At 45.3% G+C, this 24,341-nt stretch overlaps 1 protein-coding gene across 11 annotated transcripts in view; it reads left to right on the plus strand.

Annotated features, from left to right (window-relative positions):
• Window positions 1-2,747: 2,747 nt before the first annotated feature.
• The window catches only part of wnk1b (WNK lysine deficient protein kinase 1b), an 85,681-nt gene continuing 64,087 nt past the window's right edge, over window positions 2,748-24,341 (plus strand). For 5 of the 11 annotated variants that reach the window (XR_013075856.1, XM_076722245.1, XM_076722247.1 and 2 more), the window contains exons 1-2: window positions 2,748-3,339; window positions 6,404-8,114. Coding sequence is in view for 10 of the 11 variants with exons in the window: in XM_076722245.1 (XP_076578360.1) it covers window positions 7,158-8,114 (957 nt within the window). In the remaining variant the exon portion in view is untranslated. The remainder of the gene's footprint in view (window positions 3,340-6,403; window positions 8,115-24,341) is intronic. The other 6 variants (XM_076722241.1, XM_076722248.1, XM_076722243.1 and 3 more) reach the window with 2 other exon arrangements.

Raw genomic sequence — 24,341 nt, forward strand, 5'->3', positions numbered from 1 at the left:
AACAATTTATTCTGACGGAATAAGGGGCAGTTTTACAGCTTACTGACGGAAGACTTAAAGGTGTGTCAAGGTGTGTGTGTACTAAATAATATTGGGGCCAAACCCTTGTTGTCAGTTGCCAAGGTGGTAAGATCACACAAACGCATGCAAGCCGCTGTCAAGGATTCTGGTGTAAACATATTTTGTCCCATTGTTGACCAGTAAATGTCAATGTAGAACAATGTGATGCTCTTATATCCACCACCGATCCATGAGCCCAGCTGTAGGCTGAATGACTTGCTCTGGACTGAAAGACAGAGGCTAATATTAGCCTCCTGCTGGGTCATGTGAAGATCCACAACAACAAGTCTATGACCCCGTTAGCGTTCCTGCAAACGCTGGAGTATCTGAGAGCCGCAGGTATGACAACATCCAGAGCAACTCTTTATCATTACAGGAGTGTTTGCTGATTGCGTGGCAGCAATACTGAGAAAATTATCTGGCTATCAACAGTGGGAGCTTAGATAACAGCTATATTTGATTAAGATATGGCAATGACTGTATACATTAGTCAGTAAGGTTTACAGCCTACAGGCCAGTGGTGACTTTTATGGCATCTTCACAATGGTTACTGTTGTGAAAGAGTATGTGGAAGAACTGGCATGCATGAAGTATTTTTCTTGATTGGAAAAGATAAAAACTTTGGTTTAACATAAAAGGCTATTGTGTGAGCTCAAGTGGGTCAGCTGCTGATGTACAAGTCCTCACCATTTCAGGGAGAATTAGTCATTATATTGAACAAAAGGGCAATTGAAAGCTTGTATTTTTAGCAAGAAATCTCAAGTTCTGTGCCATTTTAGTTATATTCAGAATGAATTCGGGGCTCTCTTTAATTATGCCAAATGACAAAACCAATTAAATTCCAAAAATCAAGCCGTGAAAGAGACAAATGCCTGATATGACATTTGGTGAATAGGTGGCAGGTTTCATACGGGTCGATCTAATCCCTCCTTGGTGTGTGTTCATTTCGAAAGACTTGCTGTTTTATAGTCTGAACCCTGCTGTCAGATACAAACAGGAAGAGGAAAATGAACAATAGTGTGAGTGTGTATCATCAGGGTTTGAGATCTGCAGCGTACAGGAACTTGTCCTCCTTTTTCATGACTAATGAGCACGTTAAAACCATTATCCTGTTTTGATTATTCTTGCCTGAGGCGCTGCAGCTCAATATCAGGGTGTGTAGGTGTGATAGACAGGAAAAATGTCAGATTCTTAGCTGTGGTTAGGTTCTGGCAAACAGTCTTTGATAGGAACTGACTTCAACCTTTGGAACCAAAAAATAAGAATGAATTAAGTAAAATCAGCTCATTATGATCTCATTATGCATTTCTGGTTCTCTCCTCCCTTTGGAAAAACTGCAGTAAAATCTGGAATAAATCACAGCCATCCATTATTAAGGTATATAACAACAAAAGACATGTTATGGCTGGTTTTTAAGGACACATATGACTAAAAAATAGTATATTTAATGAGGAATCAAGAGGTGGTCGGGCACTAAAAGTGACGACGAGGGCGTCAGAGAGAGAGCAAGTGAAGGCCACACGCGCGCGCGCGCGCGCACACATACACTGAGAAAGACTCTAAGAGCACACACTACGTCAATAAGCATCAATCGCAGAGCTTGACTATGGGTGAGTCAGACATGACCGAGCTATAAAATAAAAGCACGATGAACGATATGTGCTGGTTCACGCTGCAGCTGTTCACTGGCTCGGGGTACTGGAGTTTGCCTCCGGTTGCTAGCGTCAAGACTGTCTGATAAACAATAGCACTTCCGGTTTGACCCGTCAACATAAAATTCTTATTAATGAATTTAATGAATCATTTCGTTTTAACTCTTTTTGCCTTCAACTTGACAACATATTGATTCATAATTATATGTTAATTAATTAAGTAAGGAATATGTAGGCTATTGAGTTTTCATGTTTTTTTAAGATATAAACAAATATTAGGATTCTAGTAAATTAATGTTTTAAAATCAACGAGATTTTAGTAAAGAGTACTACATATACATATACAAGTATATGTATATTTTAAACAAAAACATGTACAAGTATACATATACAAGTATATTTTAAACAAAAATATTCAATTTATTACTTAAATACCTAATGATAAGAGTGAATAATTGCAGTGTCTTGATTCAGCAAAGAATTTTAGTTTGTAATTGTGGGAAAATAAGCAGACAAGAAGGCCAGTTTTCTTTCTGAACATTAAAACAAATGATAGAACCACTCATCAGTTAAACAAATGAGGGAAAGATAAGCTTTCAACTGTGCCAAACATAAATAAATAAATTAATAATTGAATTCAGCGCATGACACAGAGTATGAGAGTTTACGACTGTTGTAGCAAAGAAGAAAAAGAGGTAAGAGATACTTCCTGTTTTTCCTTCCGGATTGGACACAGCAGGAGCACAGCTGGGTCTCTGTCAGAGCATCAAAGACTGTCTCTGCTGTCCTCAGAAATAATAACAACAAATAGGAGGTGTGGAGCTGCAGGATGTCCTCCCAAATACCCACGTGGCCGAGGTAAAATGGGATTATAAACTGAACAACAGCTCAGTTCACTATATTGAACACGCTTAGGTGGATTTATGTGGTTCACAACTGTTGGGATTTATTTTGAAAGAAGCCTTCTCTTCCTGTATCATCCGGGTTAACGGTTGGACGCTTGACGCTGCACGTCTGCGTGAAAGCCCTGCCGTCGCCTTGTCGAGTCATCGCCAGAGAGGAGCAGACAGCAGACGGAGCCGCCGTCCGATGGCTTGAAAGCGGGGAATAACTGCGGCTCACAGCGGATTTATTGCACCATACAAGCCAAGAGGAGCGAAACGGCGGTCGCGGGAGCGGGCTGGGTGTCGACACGGATGAGGATATAGCATCTTTTAGGGAGACTGTTGCCGTTTGGTTCGCGGTTGCAGACCCCGGACACAGACAACACAGAGACAGACAGAAAGAAGTACCAGAGCCACCGCGACACCAGCGAGCGAACTTGGCTTCCCTGCCCTGTGGGAGGTGTCGGTCTGTCGGCTGTGGCTCGCTGCACGTCCCGCTCACCGCCCGTACCTTTTGTCATTAGCTGGATAAGGTTGTAGCTAAGTTATGTTTTTGTAAATAGCTTCTTTTTTCGGGGGGTTTTCGGCAACCAACTGTGGCTTTAATGTGACGCACTAACGCTACTGACATTAGTGCTGTGTGTCGGCGCGGACCCCCACTGCAGAGGAGTTCAAGGCTTTTAAATCAAGTTTTTCACCTCCATATTTCCACGGTACCACCGCAGTCCACACGGATGTAACAGGTAACGACGCGTTTCTTTGCTTTATTGTGATGCTGGGTTCAAATCGTGACCGGTGCTTTTGCCTGTAGGTAAAGTTAGCTGCATTGCCTCGTTTTTTTTTTGTTTTTTTTTTGGAGGTCCTCAACAGGCGGCTGTGAAGCCCCTCTCGGTTTGCTCCTCGCCGGGCTGACTCCTCAGGACGTGCAGCATGTGGGAACTTGCAGTTAGACACATGCACACAGTTTATTACCCGTGCAAGATTCAGATTTTCACACAACTCAGCCTATAGAAATAATAAACCCATTAACTCAGTTATCTAATGGCTCTCATCCCTCCCCTCCTTTGACAGCACACTTTGATTTCTGAGTGATTCCTGAATCTCACATCAGCCCTTAGTGTTTGTTTTTTAATGTTAGCATCTAGTTCAGTTTGAACACATAAATTTTGGCCATGCTTGAATGTTTATATGTGCAGTCATGTTCCTCAATGGATTCTACTTTTCCATTTTATGTGATGCATCCTCTTTCTTCTGTATTATTTTTTAGTATTATTATCACGTGGACTTCATTCTGTATCTGACATTCATTTTCCATCCCTGTTTTTTATGTTCACTCTGTGTCTTTTTATGTAATTTCCTTGTTTTAAGGCAATTTGAGCTGCATTTCTTCATGAAAGGTGCCATACAAATTATTATTATTATTATTATTATTATTATTATTATTATTATTATTAGGGGGCCTGATAACAGAAAATAACACCCTATCAAAGTACAATATCAGTAGAAATTGAGTTTTTTTGCTAGTAATATATTAAATATTTCAAATTTCTATTTTTATTGCAGTATGTTTGCCTAATATATTGTAAGTTCACTTAGAAAAGGTGTGATTGGTGGAAGCAGCACACCTGTCCTGCAAAAATCGGTTATTATTTCCATTAATTTAAATACAGATGTTGCACACGTCACCTTAAAATCACCATGAGCTTCTTCTATACTCTGATATGAAAATAAAGATGAATTGAATATTTCTCCTCTGTTTCCTGGCTGCCCTAACGACACCCCCTAGCCGTTGTGAAATCACTATAAAAACATCATGTCATGACTCAGTTCTTAAATAAGCGACATGTCATTCTCACAACAACAACAGGACAGATGTTTTCACAGTGAGCTTTAATTAACTGAACCGCAGTATCCCCGTGGGATCACTTATATTCAGAGTTGCGCCAAATTATAAACAGTGTGATATGTTCTTGTGCGAGCCGGTCACAGAGGGCTCGGGGACTGAGAGATCACAGCTCTGATTGTGAGGTCGGAGACATTGTTTTGTGACGTAGATACTCAAGTCATCAGTCTCGTCTTTTCAGTTGGTGTCATTCTATTATCAGACGGTATCACCCATCGATCGTGTCTGCATCTGCACTGACAGATGAAACATCTGGTGGAGTAAAAGGCTTCTCTTAACCTCCAAGCCAGCCAGGTGCTGTTAAATGCAAACTACTTCCAAGGCTCCTTAATCTGAGGGATTATTTCAGGCATTATTTAAATCCTGTTCACGACATACAAATAATGAAGCGCCGCGTGAAGCTGCACAGAACAGGTTTTTATAGAAGAAAAGGTAGAAAGACGCTTTCTAGTTGTCTGATTTCCCCCCGAGGATCAGTGAAGTATTCTGATTCTATCTGGTGGCCTGAAGGCACATACCTGGTGCGACCTCCTCACTGCTAATCCTGCATCCACCTCCGTTAATGGGGACAATATGCGGTCGCCTGTGGGGCCAAATGAGTCTCTGGTGTCGCGGTAAGGTCAGTGGGAGGAAACCGTCAGGGCAGATTTAACTCGGGGAAATTTAGACGTAAGATCTGAACAGTAGCATCTTTCAGATTGTGTGATGCAGAGAGACACGACATGAGATCCGTTTGGCTTTCCTCCAGCCTTGTTTTGCTTTGAAGTGCATCTTCTGGACTGATGCATGTGAGAGCGGTCTGTGCAGTTTCTCCATTGACACACTCCCAATATGTTCGAAGTTGCCTCGTGCAGTTTGAATCCCCCATTCACAGAGGACAGATTGAATTGAGGACAACTCTGTAGATGAAGTCATCGGCCTGTTTCTTTGCTCGGCTCTGTCAATAAGCCTTGTGAAAACTTGTTTTACACATGAATTAATGTAGTGTGAATGATTTCTCACATCGCACACCGAAGCAGCTGCTGTGCCTCTGTGCCAGCGCCGCTGTGATAACAGAGTAGAAGTTTCCTGTAATACAATATGCAGAGTAATATACATGTACACTGATATGTATTTATCCGAGCGCCCCCCTCCCCTCTCATGCAGAGCCGCTGAACTGCCACAGAGGAGTCTAACCTTGAGGTCATCCAGGCTGTGGTGACTTTGGGCTAAATTTGGAACGTGGCGCAATTAGGCGCACACTCCGCTGCATCACTCCACGGCATTAGCTGCACGGGGGCAATTTGGAGGGAGAGATTGGAAGTGGGATGCAGATCTCTTTCCTGTTAACGAGATTAAAGATGATGCCCGGGCTCAGCCCAAGTCAAATTATAAGTCCCAGACCAAGAGCGAAGGAGTCCTGAATCCTCCCACAGCCGAATCTGGAGTAATGAATTAGTTAAGACGGCGCTTTAATCAATGTGAATATTCATTTTTTGCTGCACGAAACTCTACTTTTTCTCTTGCTGACCTAGTTTCGCTATTCCACTGACCAAATTGTCGAGGAAAAGAACATCCAGTGAGGGTTTGATCTCTGCTTAGTGGTTGGAGGAGCTGACAGATTTGTCAACCGCAAATAAAAAAAAAAAAGCTGTGGCAGCATTTGGCTGCTGTTCATTTCCCACCCTGCCTCTGTCACTCAGACCACTCATCACTGGCAAAATGGTGGCAAAATATCACGATATCTGTCATCTTACATGTTCTACCAGCCGCCCTGGCAGGAAGCAGAGTGTCATTATGGGGGCCCTTGGCTTTGGTTGGGTCAGTGAAGTAGTGAAGTGAAAGCAGATGGGTAATTTTGTCAGATATTGAACGAAAATATAGTTTCATCTTACAGCTCTCTTCCTTCTCTTTTTTATTTGCAGCGACAAGGGCCGAAGCAGATCAAGCTGGGCCAGGCTAGGCCAGGCTAGGCCAGGCTAGGCCCACCTAGCCTTCTGTCTGGCCTTACCAGACGGGCCAGCGACCTCTCCAGGGAGTCCTGTCTTCAACGAGGAGCGGGGGCTTCAGCCTGTTCCTACACAGACCTCCAGTCGAGCTGTAACGGATTGGATTCCAGTCATATTTTGACTTATCAGCCTTTGGGAGGTCACACTGGTCTGTTAAACCTCCAGTCCTTCCATGTCGTGGTCATCCCTCTCTGGATGTTGGCACCAGGATGGATTCGGGTGTTAATTTGACGGTTGTCACCTCATTGCAGTGCGTGCAACCCCCCTCCTTTGACTGCCTTTCGTCCCTTCCCTCCCCAGTCTTTAAGCGAAAGCCCCTTCCTCTCTCTTGGGGCTTCCCTGAGCCCTGCACAGAAGGGCCTTGTAGAAACTGTAGGTTGTCTTGTTGAAACAGTTGCAAAGAGGAAGTCGAGTTAATAAATCCTAGCTGAAAAAAAAACCCCAACAACTACAGAACACAATGAAAATAGCTGCATTCAGTTGATTGATTTATTTTCTGTAACCCACCCCCTTTGTTTTTCCTGGAGCGTGATCAGAGGTTGGAGAGCTTTTAATTTGAAAAAGGAGTGGAGACACAGTTTACACATAGATCGGTCTGATTACTCACATGAAATAGGTCCTTATTTATATGTACAGAGTTTCTCTTTTGTGGTCTGAGCCTTCGTGAGGAATGTCTGAAAGCAGTAGCAGCAGCAAAGCGGTGAAATTCATTGCTCCGGCCCCCCCTCCTCCCTCTGCCTCTCCCTGTCCATCTCCCCAGACCCCCCATAAAAATGTGAACGGTTCTGCCAGTTCAGACTCGCACGTGGTAGAGAAGCTAACTGGACACCCTGAGGTCCAGCGTCGGCGCCACACGATGGATAGAGACTCTAAAACAGCCGAGCACCGTTTCTTCCGCCGGAGTGTCATTTGTGACTCCAACGCCACGGCTTTGGACCTGCCCAGCAAAGCAGCTGTGATACTCACCTCGCCTCCGGACTGTGAAGGGCCTCCCACCTTCTTCCCTCCGCAGCCCTCCGGTCCTGGACCTGGGGCTCGAGATGCTGAAGGCGGGGAGGTCCCAAGAGGCCCCTATGTGCAAATGATGACCCCCCACCTTAGTCTTGGGCTTGCTGGGCCAGTTGCAGAGGGGCTCATAAGAAACGCTGAGGAAAATTTAGCTGTGGGCAGTGTTGAGGTTGCTGTTCCCACCAGTAGCGGTGTTGAGCGTAGTGCAGACAGGGCAGTAAAAGAGCCCAGCCCGACAGTATTGGATGTTACCGACAAAACAGCAGGCAAACAGCCTGAAGTCACATTGCGTCCCAGAGGGTCAGAGAACACAGAGCAGGTGGCGAAAGATGGAAAAGCGATAGAACGTGTGGACGAGGGTAGCGCTAGCAGTCCGAGCGAGGAGAAAGAGAGGGAGACGGAGGAGGAGAGGGGCCTGGCGAAAGCACGGGCGGAGCAGAGGGAGGCCGAGAAACGAGTGCAAGAGGATATAGAGGAGGTGGAGACAAAAGCTGTGGGGACGTCACCAGATGGACGCTTCCTCAAGTTTGACATCGAGATTGGAAGAGGGTCCTTTAAGACGGTGTACAAGGGACTGGATACGGAGACCACGGTGGAAGTGGCGTGGTGTGAGCTCCAGGTGAGTCCAGACTCATAAAACTGTCACATCTCCAGTCTTCATGCTCTGCCTCTTCCTGTTGATCCGACCCAGGCTTTCACTAAATGTCGTCTTTTGGTTGTGGTCGTCTCTGAGGTGTCTGGATTCCAACCAGGTGCTGAATGTAACCTCTCTTTTTGTTGTTGACATCTCGAGATAACTGGTACGTGAGAACTTCCTGTTCACCCACATGCTTTCCTGTATGAGTCTTCCTGAAATGAGATCAGTATCTGATTGAGATTGGGAGACTGGTGCAGATTAAATCCTCGCTAAAAGCATTTCAGATAAAGCATGACTAGATGCTCGTGTGCTATTTGAAGCGGCAACAGTTAGTTCACGTTCACGCTCAGCTTGCTCTGTGGAGATTTGATTGGTTTTGCACATTTCCTCTTGGGTCGTGTGTCTCGACTGCTGCCTCCTCTCATGAATGATGGATTCCATCTCCACGTCAGTCATTAAAAAAATATCGCTTCTTGGACTGGTTTATTGCAAGATGAGCTGTCTCTCAGTGGAGGGCACTGCTTGGAAATACTTGGTTGGCTGCGTGGTTTTTAAAGTTTTATCATTTTGACCTGCACCTGTAGCAGCTCCCTGGGCCAAATTTTTATTTGCAAAATGCGGAAACACACTTGTGAGGTGCAGAATTTCTACTCTGAATTTGCATGGCTGACAGAAAAATCTGACAAACCCAGGAGGTATGGTGCAACTCATTACTGCAGCTCAGCCACTATTCTCCCTATGACTCACGTTTTTTTTTTTCATCACCGCTTTGTCCTTACACTTGCTGGTATTAACGGTTGGCTTTTTAATGTGTGTGAACGGATGCTGCGGCGCCACCACAAGTTGCAGAAATAAGTGCTGAATGAGGAAGAGGATGCCAAACTATTGAGGCTTTAATATAAGCATTAACGCGTGGGTTTGATGAGCTGATTGCTGTGATCTGCCTGCAGTCAAACCTCATAAACCTGCCTGCTTGAGATCTGTAGAATGTAGGGTGATTTTTTTTTTGTTTTGTTTTGTTTTGTTGTTGTTTTTTAGGGGCATTTTCTTAAAGGTCAGAGAAGTTACCTCATGACTAGACTTCCTCGCCAAAATCCCCAGGCTGTCTGGGAAATTCAGGGTACTGAAAGTGCACGAGTAACACTGTTGCATCTCTCACCTACTTGTCCCCATTATGGTGCCCTTGAGCAGGACAGATTAGATCCCGGCTGCTCCAATTTAGTGTCTCTGCAGCTATAACAAGACTGGTTGCACTGGGCAGCCCCCCATCCGCTTCCATTCTCAGTCTACAGTCTAAAAAAAAGGCCGCGTCTTGTGCACTGTGCGATACATGAGACAGGATGGCACACGGTTCACCACAGGATGCTGTTGCTCCATTACTGATGCAACTTCTGCAGTCAGTGTGTGTGTGTGTGTCACAGAGACAGAGAGAGGCAGAAAGTGCCAAAAGGAGACTTGTAGAGGAGACGTCTGAAAGCAGCTCGTCTGGTTGACGCGTGGGGACAAAAGGTGTGTTGAGCAGCTGGAGATGTATAATAGTCTGAGCCGGTCATATGACATTCAGGGTACTGACTGAGCTGAGGAGGAAAACACTGACATGGACTCACGTGGAACTGCTTGCCCCGGTCACGCAAATTACACTGTATAAGACCATACAAGATTAAAAAAACTTTATTGTGCAGAATGACATAATTAGCCACGGACTGAGAGTAATTTGTAATAAGTCAGAAAACATGTTTTTTCCGAATGAATTCCAAGGCGTGGCTAAGCCGGGCTAGTTTTCGTGGCTTGTTCCATCTTTCCGACACGCGGCTTCGTCCTCTGCAACGACTGAAGCATCAGAAGTCAAACCGGGTGAGACTGTAATTCAATGTGTTCTCAGCAAATCCGCACGTGTTTGTATTCCTCGGCATGCAGTTTTTTGTTGGTTTTTTTTTCCTGGGAGAGTGCACCGTTGTTTTTCCTGTCATCTCCATCACAAGATGCTCCTCGAGTCTCCCTGAATCCCAGGAGCTAAAATCAGCTTTGCCTGATGCCCCGCGTCTAGGAAACGCCAGCTTGTTTATCAGAAAACAAACGTTGGGCCGCCGTCGAGCGCCCTCCCTCTGCCACACAGGCCTCTTTCTGTCTCTCTTTTTCTTGTCAAGAAGAGGAAACCGAGTGATTCTTGACAGTGCTCTGGGTCCAATCCCCATCAGCTCACTTTAGAGTTATCATTTGGTTAAATAATCAGAAACAGCCTGATAGGAGCGTGTTATTTAACATACCCTGGATTACAGGATTGAACATCGTATACTGCGTGTGTTATATAAGGGTATTGAAGGCCTGTGGTGACTGTGCTATATGCATGCAGAGAGGAGTCATTTCTGCAGAGCCCACCGACACAATCCTGTGTGTGTGTGTGTGTGTGTGTGTGTCAGAGATGACTGAGCAACTGCTGACATGTGGCAGAATGGTGGGAGTAAAGTTACACACATGTGCACACGCACGGACACACATCCAATCACATTCCCTCACTGGGTGGGCAGGGGAACTGGAGATCTGTGGGAGTCGGGATCATCTGGAACTTGTCGGTTTTCTGTATGTGCAAACGTGTTTGGACGCGTGTGCATGTGTGTCTCCATCCCTTTGACTCATATGCACATTTGACTGAGGTTGTTTAAGTTCTAGCGTGTCGAGCGGATCTGGGGTGAGGAGGTGTGTCTGTGCATTCTTTGGCATCTGATGCAGAGCAGGTTAACTTCTGCTCCTGGGAGAATCCATAGATGGATGGAAATGGAGGAAGATTCAGTGGAGATTTATGGAAAGATAGAAGGAGTGGCGAGAAAGAGGAGGAAGGTCATCTGGTAGCTTATCTTAAGGTGCCTTGTTAGGCTGAAAGGCAGATGATGGATGGGGAAAGAGGGGGCTGACGCAGTTCTCCTGGAATGAGAGAAAATGCAGAAGGAGGAGTGTTTGGGATCGGTTTAACCTTGAGTTACTTAGAAATAGCTTTAAATGACGACACTGAACCTGTTAAGTACTGGAAAATCGTGCTTATCAGAGGCAGCTGTATATAAAAATCCATCGTCAGTATTGTGCTATCTGTATCTTTGTGGCTCATGAAATGTGAAAGACGTAATTTATGATAGAAAAACATCAAATGTTTGCTTGTCCCAGCCTCTCAAATGCAAGAATGTGCTACTTTTTTGGTGTTATATGACTAGAGTTTGAATAATCTGTGGCTTTGGTACTGGTTGATCAGACATTTCATCGCTGTTGCTTGTAGGCAAACATATTTCCGTTGTCAGCTTGAAATAAGCGGCACTCGTGCTGTGGAATCAAAAGTAGTGACAAGTTGACAACAGATTTGCATACGTGCCCCATGAAAGCAAGATGTGGTTCAAGAGTGAGTGAGCCACAAGGCGGAAAGAAGGGGTAAAAGAGAGGAGAAAGTAGGGAGGGAAAGGAGAGAAATGAGAGGGCGAGGGAGGAGGGAGGAGGGGCGGAGGTCAAAGTTCAGCCCCTTTGGGTCCGCGGCACTCACTAAGGGCCTGTCCAGCGTTCAGCTACCTTTGCTGGAGGGGGTGACGTGTGACAGAGACATGAAGAGCAAAAGAGGATCAGATAGAATAAACTGCAAAATAGAAACTCCAACTCCGGCGAAGTTTTGGAGGACAGGTGGTCGGAGGAGATTAGCAGGACGGGGGCGAAGGCAGCGGGAAAGATCGGGAGCAGGAGTCTGAGGACGAGGGAGGTGATGGTGGAGGGAGTTCAGCGAGGGAATGGGGAAGTGGGAAACATCGGGAGGAGGGAGGAGGGAGGGAGGGAGGAAAAAGTGGGAGAGAAAAGACAAAGGAAATGAAAAGGGAGGAGGAGGAGGAGGAGGGACAGGAGCATAGAAACTGAGGACGAAAAGAAGAGGGGACCCTGTGTGTGTGTGTGTGTGTGTGTGTGTGTGTGTGTGTGAGTGTGTGAGTGTGTGACCTTAGGCTCTCAGCTCCACTGGCACTCAAAGACCTTGAAATTTCTCTCTCAACAGCAACACAAGGCGGATTAGCTCCCTCCCTGCACACGTGCACGCACACACACGCACACGCTAACATATACAAGGACACACACATGCATTTGGGGCTTCAAGGCTCTCCTTCAATAACGGTCATTCACTCGGTGCCTGAAGACAGCGCTCTGGGCTCAGACAGCTCTTTGACATGTATTGTGCCAGCAGTGGATTTTATTGTCTTATCTGACACCGACACCACGCGATGCTACACTGAAGTCAGATCACTGTAGTCCTCTGACATAGACAACATGAATCACGTCGAACAAGGCCAATAAATATGGCTCACAATGTCCAATTTTAGCTTTGCGGCAGTTTGTTTAGAGCGGTGACCCATTTTAACCTGGGACTGGCCTGAAATCTGCCCACGTGCTGGTAAAAACCCAGAGGGACGGAGAAGAGATCATGTTGGAGGTAGAGAGGCTGAAAACGAGGGAGAGCAAGAGGAAGATATTGTCCGGATTGTTTATCAGGCATTTATAGTGTGATGTCCCGAAGGCAGTTTCACTGAACAGTGGACTCTGTGTTGCACTTTATCAAATTATGAGGCTTAATAAACAAGAATCTGTGTACATTTTATTAAATGTAGAAAAAAATGGATCTTCCAAAAATTAGATTTGACACATTACTTTGACATATTACAAGTAAATATAATGAAGATGATGTATGTACTGGTGCGCATGCGTAACGGGGAGTAAAAGCAGCATTCTGTGTTTTACTGAAAGATAAATATCCCCAGATTTGTCCAGGACAGCAGAGCTGAGGTGAGGCTTTCCCTGACAAAACAGCAAACTGCAGCTGCGTGTAGCCTTCGGCAAAGGCGTGCTGATTGATTCTGAACTTGCTATAAAGTAGTGTTAGCCACCCCCAACACACACGCACACACACACACATACCGAAAAGGGAATGGAAACTGTTTGCAGTTTTTCTCGTAAATGTTTTAAATGCTGGCTACAAATAATTTACTCAGTTCCTTTTCCTTATTGCCAATTAAGCTAATGCCTATGTGCATGTAAATGTAAGTCTGTATATGAGTTCATGTGTGTGAGCAGGCGGCGGCGAGGCGGCGTGTGTGGCTGCACATGCTGCAGCTATCTTAGGGGATCGTTAACTTATTCATCTGCCCTGAGCCGAGCTGCAGATGAGCTGGGCTGTTTAATAATGAAAAAAGTGGAAATGTTTTTTTCCTGTGTTTTGAACGTGACAGACGGACAGATGGTTTTGTGGCCTGAGTAGTTTAAGAACCACCTGAAAGGGGAGTTTATCGCTGAGCGTCTTCTCTGCCGCCGTCAGGATGGAAAGCCGCCGTCGGCCGCTGTGCAGCTGGCTGGTTAGCTTGTCGGTCTGCTGCAGATCAGCTGTCAATCATCAGGATTACATCACTTGAAAAGCTGTTTGCTAATAAATCAATCTGTAAAACGGACAAACGTTACGCCTCGGTTTAAGAATCCACTCAGCGTGGTCAAACAAGTCTAGTTGGTTGGGGCCAAGCAACAGCGAGGCTGAGCTAGTGCTGAGTAGCAAGCCTTAGCAGCCAGCTGATGCAGGCTGGTGTCAAGGTGTTGCGGCGGCGTTCATAAACAGGAACTTTATGTCCTCTGCAGCATCAAACACGCGGCCTTCTGTCACCATAAGGCTGGACCCTGACCACTATAGCTCACTCCCTGTAGCATGTGCTTTACGGCGGCTGCACTCTCACACACACGAGTGAGATCTACTTCCCACAACACCCGATGAGCCACATCACGCCCACACAGCTTTAAAAACAAGGCAGAATATATGTTTTTAAGATTCGAAAATCATGACACATCCTGATCAAAGAGTGCAGCAAACTCTTAAAAGCTGAGTGTTTTGCACACACGGCACACACTTAATGCTTAAACACACACACACACACACACACACAGCAAGATGTGTCGTTCAGATATGCGAAGACCCCGAAGCCCCAGCCGGTTGGATTTATGAGCGATGGAACAGGAAAACGCCGCAGGCCGAAGTCGCCCGGCGCTCAGCTCTGATGTTGGATAATCCAGAGATGACAGAGGATAAGACGAGGGCACGCAGGGAGTCTCTTTTTCATTCATTTTATTGCTCATTCTTCACTGCAGCTCTCCGTCTTCCTCTGGCTCCGTCTTTGTCCCGCTTCAGTTCTCTCCCTGGCTCTGTCTCACCCACTCCATGTCTCTGTCATGTGTCAGTAACCAGCTGTGAGCAACAAAGGAAGGGGGAGAGAGAAGCTGACACTTCCCCCTATGCAAAACATCCCCGTGCTTCCTTCCGTGTAACGTGTGTGCATGTGTGTTCATCAGCTTCCCCTAAAGTTGAAGAGTAAGGTCAGGCCGCCCTGCCTTTAAAGAACTGCGCTCGTATCGATGTCAGTGGAAGGTGTCGCATGGCGTAAAGGAGAACGCTGTTCAGGCCGTCACACAGCTAAAAGTGTAGTAGGTGTGGTAAACAGGCTGATGTTTGAAAGTCGTGTACAGTGTGTGGAGTCATTCAGATACAGTTAAAAATACTGCATGTAGTCTAGACCAGCCGCCCATGGGAGTGAAGCATTTTATCACACACATAAATCTCACTCGATGGCTTTGAGACCTCGGATATGTGTGCTAACAGCTCAGTTATGCGTGTGACTGTGTGTGTGCGTGCGTGTGTGTGTGCGTGCGTGTGTGCGTGTGTGCACTCGGGGCGAAAAATGACCGACCTTTCTCCCTCCCACTCCCTGTGTTTATTTAGAAAAAACAAGAAGCAAGTGTAATCCTGAACCCAGAGTTTTGTGTGTGTATGTGCGTGCGTGCGTGTGTGTGTGTGCGTGCGAGCGTGCATTTCTGTGTGTGTTTGTGCAAGTCAGGGAGCTAAAGATGCTGAAACGTTTTGGCATCTTCCTCTAAATAAAGAGCGCTGAGACAAGACTGAAAGGTGCTTTAGAAAACTGCTGAGAGTGTGTGTGTGTGTGTGTGGGGGGGCTGACATCACACTGACTGGATGTACAGTATTTGTGTGTGTGTGTGTGTGTGTGTGCGCGTTGATGAGCATGGAAGTGAACTTTATGATAATTATAGCGAGGTAATTGGAAACAGGGTGTGTGTGTGTGTGTGTGTGTGTGTGTGTGTGTGTGTGTGTGTGTGTGTGTGTGTGTGTGTGTGTTGCTGGTTAATGGAAAGGCAGGGTGTGCTTACAGCTGATGCAGGGATTCTGTGTGTGAGTGTGAAGGGGTGACTCGGGGACAGTGAATGCATCGGGCAGATGTTAGATGACTTGCACAGTGAGACATGATGACATAGCTCATGCTCTCCCTCTGGTTTTCGACTCTCTCTCACGCGCTCTCGCTCTTTTTCTTCCCGCCCCGTCTTCGCTCTTTCCAGTCAGATCCCCTCCTCCCTCTCTTTATCTCCTGCTCTCCTCGTTATTTTCTTCCTCGCATCTGTTTTTCTCTCCGTCTCCTCCCCTGACATCAGTCCCGTCTCCCTCCTTAGATTTCACACGTTAAAAAGGAGTGACTTTTTTTTTTTTTTTTTTTTTTTGTCAGCTTCATCCTGCACCGCCGCTTACTCATTCACCCTGTCATTGATCTTTTTGTAATCTCCACACTGAAGATTTTTATCAAGGGATGTCTCATCTAGCTGGATGCTACATTGCTGAGAGACACAGACATGCAGAAACATTATGTGTGGAGAAATACAGGACCTGCATTTGAACCCACAACACTACTACACCACTTTACAGTCAGCATTGTCCTGAAGGAATCCCTGAATCTCTACTGTGGACATGCTGACTGCAGATTCAGCCCTGCACACACACACACGCACACGCACACAGTAGTCTGACTAAAGTGTGCGCCTGATTAGCGAAAAGAGGTTTATTGTTTTTCCACGTTTCATATTTTTTGCCAGGAAACCGCAAAACAATACTGACATTGTGAAGAATAATCACTTCCTGGAAATTCAGAGCCGCGATTGGCCGACAGCTGCAGATCAGCGGCGGGGGATTGGGTCACGTTGTCTTGAGCCCGAAAAAATGGCAAATCCGGGCTCAGATGGACGGCCTCTGCTTCCTCAGACGGACTTTATTTTCTTTTGTTTAATAGGCAGGAGGTCAGCGTCTGGCTTCAGTGCTTATCATACATGAAACAGCACCAGTCTACCCAGTTGTCCCAGGTTCAAAGTGGCTCTGGTTGAAATGACACCTTTGGCATTTCAATTACAGGGTGTTATCTGTAACCACTGGAATGAAGGAAAATTACACATTTTTACGCATAAACTGAAAAGACCAGATTGAGTGACAGAGGATGTGGGGATCTGGTGAAGATAGAAGCATAATCAAAGACAAAAGTGCAGGTTTCTGTGGATTCTGTGGCATCACCACACTAGTGCGAACATCTGGGCCGTTGCTGGCTGACAGTAATGAAGACAAAGAGGAGCGTCTAGGTGCCGTTTTCAAGCCCTGTGTACAAAGTCGCATTTGAGAAATATCACTTAAGGCCTTCTGAGGCAGATTTGTGATTTTGGCCTGTGTAAATAAAACTGACTTGACAGACATAAATGTCTAACTCTTTCATATCTAAACTGCTTCACTGTGTCAAATTGGTCAACATCAAGCCTAAAAACATCATGGCGCCACACACTGGTTTGCGGTTTGTCGCCATCTCCACCACATATTTAGATGAGAGGTTGGAGCTGAGGAGGATACGCATTGCTACGCCTCTTTCCTGATTGGATCTGACTGAGAAACACGCCATGGTATTGACTTGTCAGTGTCAAGGTGGCCAAGCCCTAAATTAAGCCCTGTCTTATGGTTTATTCTACTCTAAACAAGGCCATCATTTACAAAATGAACATCATGGTGTGTTGAAGAAGACTTGAAACAAGCCATTGAGACCATAAACTGACGAGGAAACTGTTTGCTGAGGAAATAAATGATGTGAGAAGTCGGGGGAGTCTCCCCCTGCTGGCCATTAGAGGGAATGCAGGTCTAAGGCCTTTCAGACGTCGATGCTGCGTCCGCTGGTAATGCACTCTACGGTCAACGCATGACATTCGTCTTGCCTTCACGACCTTCCTCCTGACCGGGTTGGATGCTTCGGTTAGAGAATTTGATTTTGCTAATCGTATTTAAACGACATCAAACTGCATCATGACTAAAAATACAGCAAGAGAGAGGAAGTACAGTCACAAGCTAATACCTCTGACGACCACAGATCAAAACAGTGGCTGCATGGTTGAAGGGGCGTTCAGTCGACCGCTGTGCCTCCTGCATGGAAGAGGAATAGGTATAGGTGTGTGTGTGTGTGTGTGTGTGTGTGTGTGTGTGTGTGTGTGTGTGAGAGAGAGAGAGAGTCTAAAATAGCTCTAGTCTCTAAACTGCCACTCGTCTGCATCAGCGTAAAGTGACCTGGGCTGCACATCGAGGCTGCTTGCTCGACAGCACTGTGTGTCTTTTCTTTGTGTGTGCACTGTGTGTGTGTGTGTGTGTGTGTGTGTGTGTGTTCGTGTGTGTGTGTGTGTGTGTACACGTGCAAGTGAGCTCCTGTTTCTTTCTTTCTTTGTGTTCTCCCCTTATTCTGTGTGTGTTTGGGGAGGGGCCCCCCTTGTTTCATCGTATCCCACATTCCGATGACAAGATGTCATTCCTTAGTGGAATGGGGCGGGGGGCTCATTATATTGTGAACCCCCACCCCGTAATAAATGAATGTGTGTGTGCTGTGGGGAGAGCACTTTGTCTGTGTGTGTGTTTGAATGTCTTACAAGCCTGAGCCTCTGCTCCCTTTGGATTTACATTTCAGGCCTTTTATCTTTAAATTCTTTTTTATGTTTCAGCTACATGCTCTTTCAGACTTTTTTGCCATCGTAGTTGATGCTAGAGAGGAGACTGGAAATGAGGGGGGAGAGAAACTTGACTGGACTCAAACCTGTGAGGCGTGATTACATAACCTGTAGCATACCAGACCTCCTCTGGATGGATGGTCCACAGTGTCTAGTGCTGCTCGTGTGAGGGACCCAGCAGCTGATGTCTTATTGGATGGGTGTTTTTTTTTCCTAGATAGACTGACCACAGTAAGAAAATGTAAAATATTTGATTATAAGTTGAATCACTGTCATATTTTGTGGTTTATTACTGTAAACTCAGAGCTACACTTGTGCCACGGCACCATCTGGGAAGTCGTCCCTGGAAACTGGTTGGAAAAGTGGCAGCCACTTTCAGAAATCTCTTGGCCGGTGTTTGGATGAACCATCTGTCCGTCACCGTCCACCACGGGCTCACTCCAGTCAAGCAGATCAACGAAGCATACGACTTAGTAGGAGAGCGAAACTCTCAGCGAGGCCGTGTGGGAGCAAAGCCTTCAGTGCCGTTCTGTGCTTTTCTTTCAATGAGGAGATATTCTGATGCTTCAGCAGCATCTCGCTAACCTCTTTAGCAGCCGCCATGTTGTTTTCAAACCAGCTTGCCAGTAGTTCCTGATAGGATGCTGATTGGTCTGAAGGCTGTCATACTGACTTTTTTTTTATACCAAGAGAGTTCAAGTAAAATCAGTTGATGCTCAGGATCCAAAAAAAGCCCATCAGGACTGGTTTCGGGTTTATCAGGTTCACTTCTGTCTGGAAATAGAACCAAAGAAGAGCGAGACAGAAAGAACAAAGCGTGGTACTGACGAGCTCCGTCTGTTTGTCGCTCTCTTTCCCTCGCTCCACGTCTCTCTCTGGTTCTCCCCTTCTCCCGTCATCCTCCATGACCTTAACTAAAGCCTCTTGGGGGAGCAGAAAAAGAGGAGAGGCAGACAGAGAGGGAGCAGAGAGGGAGAAGAGATGGGATTTTTCTCTCTCATTTTTTCCTCTCTGGTCTATTATTAGCAGCAGAGCAGCCGAGTGTCATCTGCTGAGCCATAAGTAGAGCAGAAATGAGCGAGGACTGAGCGTGGCTGCATGTGTCCAAGTGGATATATGCGTGTCACAGTGTGATGTTGCTGTGTGTGAAGTCTTCTTTGTACACTTTGCTCACTTACGAAAAATAGCAGGGGCTTGGAGAAAATCAGCCGGTGATTAAAAACAAGTAACTTCACGAGACATCGCCGACAATAAACGAATCAAGTGCTCAAATCTGCCTCATGAAATATTTAGCCTACTTGTTTCAGTCCCCCCTCGAATCCAAACTAGTTTTCATGAGTAGTAGAGTAGTGAATTTTTTAGGGGCTGTTAGCATAATGTTGGACGGAAGCTTTGATCTTTAATTAAAGGGCCATTCCACTGCAAAGTAATGTTTTTACTCTAAAACGCTGCCTTAAAGGGCTCTGAAGCATTAGTGTGAAGTGTCTTGGTCATGATAGCATTATATGTATCCGCATGCGGCCGAGCAGCGTTGTAGGGGATGATAGCGCTGCAGCTAACTGTTATTTTCATCATGGATTGATGTGCTGATGCTTTTCCCGATTAACTGATCAATGCTTTTGCTTGTGAAATGTCAGGAAACACCCTTTAAAATATCCTTTATCTCCAGGCGATGCATTCAAATCGTCATTGTCATATATGACAAAGCATTAAATCCTTATATTTGAGAAGCTAGAACCTGCACTGGTTGGGTTTTTTTGCTTGGAAAATTACTAAAAATGGTTGCCAATTAATTTTCTGTCGATGGACTAATTGATTCATAGACTAATTGTTGTAGCAGTTGTGCATTATGCAGCACTTGTTGCTTCAGGTGTTAACTTGTTAGTTCGGCTTTATATTCACATTTTCAGGCGTAGTGTAAGTCTCATCCCGTTCATGCCACGTCATTTGAAAGCTGGTCAAAGTAGAGTTTCTAATTTTTAAGGGTCACTTTCATGTGAGTGGAGGGAGAGTCTGCCTGACACAGTGCTGAGTCAATAGAAGCAGCCGAAACACACACACACACAAGATCACACGCACTGTGGTCAGTGAGGTAGGAAGTTCTCCATACCAGATTAGGAGTCAATCCCTCATAAGCCACAGTCCGCATGATGTAATCACCACAGAGCGAGGTCACATGGATGGTATGCAACGCTCGGTGCCGTTTGAATTGAATGGGAAAGCCCCTTCTGTCCTTTTAATGCTGCGGTCGGGCGTGAGGGTGAACAGCTGCGTGATTTGCAGCCGTCATCTGCCACAAATGATTTTAATGTGTAATAAACCTTGATGCTGCCAGACAGAGTGCGCAGCTTGCCAGCAGCACTTCTCAGTATTACTTTTTGCTTGTAGTTAATGTGCTGGTATTACGGCGTTAAATGCAATAGTTGTCTTCTGCCACGAGTCTCCAGAGCGGTGGTCAACAAGCGGGGTGGTTTAAGGTCGGAGTCACCAAGTTCACTTAGACGACGAGATTCTGGATGCAGGAAGCGTTTGCCAGATTCAGCTGATAGCAGGTTTTATGTTCCCTCGCTGTGATGTTGCATTTATCTGAGAAATTAGTTTCTGGGATAAGATAAGACAGGATGTGGGAATATTGCCTGGTGGTCTTATCTCAGAATTGAAAGGTCAAATGTTGGACGCTATGTCTTGTTAAAGGGTCCTTTTAAGGTAAATTTCCACCATTTGCAACCTCTGTCCACTCGCGCAATGATGGGACACACACGTACACACAGGTGTTTTCACTGAGCGTGGTGATGTGAAGCGATCCGGCTCATTTTGAATAGAAAAATTTCTGAATGAGAAGGGAAAAAAATGAAACTTCCCAGAGTGAAAAGCAGCAAAAAGTCAGGTAGATGGTACATTTTAGCATGTCAGAGTAGAAAAAGCCTTTCATCCATTCTCTTATCCATCAATTATGGCCTGATTAGTAGATTAGTAGATTTGTTCTAAAAAAAAAGAGAATCCGGCAACAAAAGCACCATTTTTACAAATAATCTCCATCCATATGAAAACAGAAAAACACAATTGTCAAGAAAATGCCAAACCAGCAGACAGCACCCAAACTCTTAAGCCATGTGGACCAATCAGAAGCCTGTAAAAAGCTGTTAACGATAGGCTCCCTGCAGCTACAAGTGCGATTCTTCTATGGCGAAGGCATGACCCGCCTTCGCCATCTTAAACAAAGGAGATATTAACGCACTCACTGATGGCAAACAAAAGATAAAATGGCGCACAGGCCAAAAACTCGTTTTCCCTGTTTACACGTCATCACTGCTGACAGAAAAGATCCGTTTTCAGTGACATCAAAGCGCGTTTGTGTGCAGACGAAAGGACAAAATCCACAGAAAAAGCAACGTTTGGACAGAATGTAGTGCTGATAAGTGACATTTTGAAAAAAATAAAAGCATACCGAATGACATTACGTATTTTCCAGACGTTACAGGAGAGGAATTTTATTTTGGACTGTGTTGGAGCGTGCAGATCTGAGACAGAGACACAGAGTTTTGATATTAAATTATTAGTTTGGTCGGACTGAGGCTTGAAAGAACTGGGCCGCTTTGGGTGAGAGTAGAGATTTCACAGGCGGCAAACACCAGCGCAACATTATTACTGTGTGAAATGTGAATTTGGTTTCAACATGGTTATTATTATTATTGGAACGTTGTTATGAATGACACACAAAATGAGATTTCATAGCGATAGCTTGTTCCTGAGGCCGTGCAGCGGAGCGGTAATGAGCTGTTATGGATACAGTGTCTCACACAACATTCATATTTGTGTTATTACAGCTATAACGCGCACATAAGCCAAACAGCGTCCCGCCCGACTTTCCTGCGCATGCAAACGTGTGCGGTCACACACGCACACACAAACCCAAACAAAGCACGGCTGACACAGAGGTCGGGTCTGTTTATTTACTGTTGTCCCTCCTTTGTGTGCGTGAATGCGTGTGGGTTGTGTTGCGTTGTCTGTTCATTGTGTTGCGGGTGATAAACAGCTCACCTCTGTCACCCCGTTGTTGACTCGGGCTTAGCTGCTCTGAGAGAGCGAGCGAGCGAGCCAGAGGAACACAGATGGAAGGAATAGAAAAGTGCAGAAAGAGAGAGAGAAAGGATGAAAGGATGAGGGAGGAAGAGACATTTAAAGACAGACAAAGAAGCAGCTCTTTGTCCGACCTGTATGGGCGGGGCCGGGCCTTTTTTTTTTAAGACTTTTCTTTGTGAGGCCTTTCTCGTGTGCATGCGTTTTTTTGTTTGCCCGGCCTCATCTGAAGTCCTGCACTCAGTCTCCCTCCATCAATATTTGATTGGAAACAGCTCTTGTTCTTCCTCTAGTGCTGAGTGTGCATGTGTGTTTAGCATGTGCGCGCATTATTGCTAATGGAGCAGCAAATACAGTCATGCGCGTCTGCTCGTGTGTGTACATGCAGTAACGTACGAGGGCCGCTGCTGCTGTCATGCAACTACTAATGCAACTTAATTGATTGGTTAATTAGTCGGAGAATATAGTGCAAAATGTCGATAACAGTCTTCATATTGCTTGTTTTTTTCTGACCAACTGCCCCAAACCCGAGGATATTCAGCATAACAGAGGAATGCAATAAGTGCTCTAATGTGACAACCTGGAGACCATTTTTTATTGAAGCACGCTAATAGTGAATAACAAAGGATGTGAAAAAGTATACTTCTCATAAGTAGACTTTATTAGTATTAAACATAATTTTGTATACTTTTTAAAGATACATGCTTTAAATTGAGCGCAAAATGTTGTTTCTAATACATTAAAGAATGCTACCCTTTGAGCTGGGATAAAGGACTCGCAATATGTAAGATTTATGCATTAACATGTCTAAAAATGTCATGTATTTTGTTGAGTTGTGTTCTTGCGTTATCTCAAATGTTCCCAACAATGTTCAAAAGCCGAGAAATCCATAATTTTGTTAAGGCGTTGCACTTGGTTGCACAAGAAACACAAGAAGCACTGGATTATTCATCAGAGTGAGGGACTGAAACGCTGATGCGTTACCTCATCCGTGAACATGATTTCTGAATTATGTTAGATTTTCATCAGCATGATGGCTGTTTAACAATGAAGATAACAACTCCCATGCCCCCACGCCACATCTCAACGTCATCAACCCACGTCTTTTCCTTCCATGCTGTGTGTTTAAAGCAGAATCGGTTAGTTTTTAGTCATTGATTAATCGTTTCAGTTCATTTCAGCCCTGTAACATATACATTTTATGAGTGTTTTTCACTTTTCCTCTCAGGACTGTGCAGCAGTTCAGTATGCATTGAGCGCAAAAACTGGATTTACAGTTGCCTTCAATTAGAAGTTATAGATCAGTGTCAGTGAAAGTGAATGCGCAGATGGGTAACTGCTAAAATGTGATTAAAGAAACGAGCCATTGATGGACAGTAACAAAGGCAAAGAGACAAATATAGAAACAGAGAGAGAATTATCAGGCAGCAGCTGTAACGAAACCTCAATGAACGCTACACGGAGAGAAACAGACAATAAAAAAAAAGCCAGAGACAATAAAAAAAAGCCAGAGAGATAAGTCACGAGCAAAAGCTGCACATGAGACAGAGAGATAACGGCAAGAGACAAGGAGAGAGAGAGACAGAGAGAGAGAGAGAGAGAGAGAGAGACCAGACAGTTCAGAGGGAGAGGCAGGGCGCATGAAAAACAAGCCGAAAAGAGAGTGTGATATTCACAGAGATAAATGCAGACAGACAGAGAGAGAGTCAGAGAGGGAGAGAGAGACAGTCAGAGGGGAGAGTAAGTGAGGGTGACGCAGACAGGGAGAGTGAGACCGAAAGCTAATGGGCAGCATTAGAAGGTAATGGACTGTGGATCCCCTGTGGTCTGATGGGAGTCCCATTCAACCTGTGTACTTTAGGCATTGTCTGCTCCATTGTATATTCAATATCCAGATGCTCCCCAGCCCTGGGGCTTTTGCACAGAGCACAGAGCGCAGAGCACAGAGCATGCTCACACAGCCATCTTTGGCAGTGCTGCAGCGAAGTTCCTGCTCAGAGAGGAATTGTTTGAAATGTGGGCTTGTATTTGTGCGCTGCAATCATCCTGTTTAGCTCTAGGTATTGAGAAAAAACAGGTGATGCGAGGATGACGCGGAGATCCTGGTGCCATTATGCCTGTGTGTACTTCACATTGAATGTGCCTCCCTGAGCCTCTGGGTCTTCCTGTGTGTTTGAGGTGTGGGTGGCCACGCACCTGTGCATGCATGGCCATGTGTCTTTGTTTGCAGAAGAACAGGTTCGGGTGTTGATTTATTTTTGGATGCTG

This window comes from Chaetodon auriga, chromosome 22 (assembly GCF_051107435.1).
Source record: "Chaetodon auriga isolate fChaAug3 chromosome 22, fChaAug3.hap1, whole genome shotgun sequence".
Lineage (NCBI taxonomy): Eukaryota > Metazoa > Chordata > Actinopteri > Chaetodontiformes > Chaetodontidae > Chaetodon > Chaetodon auriga.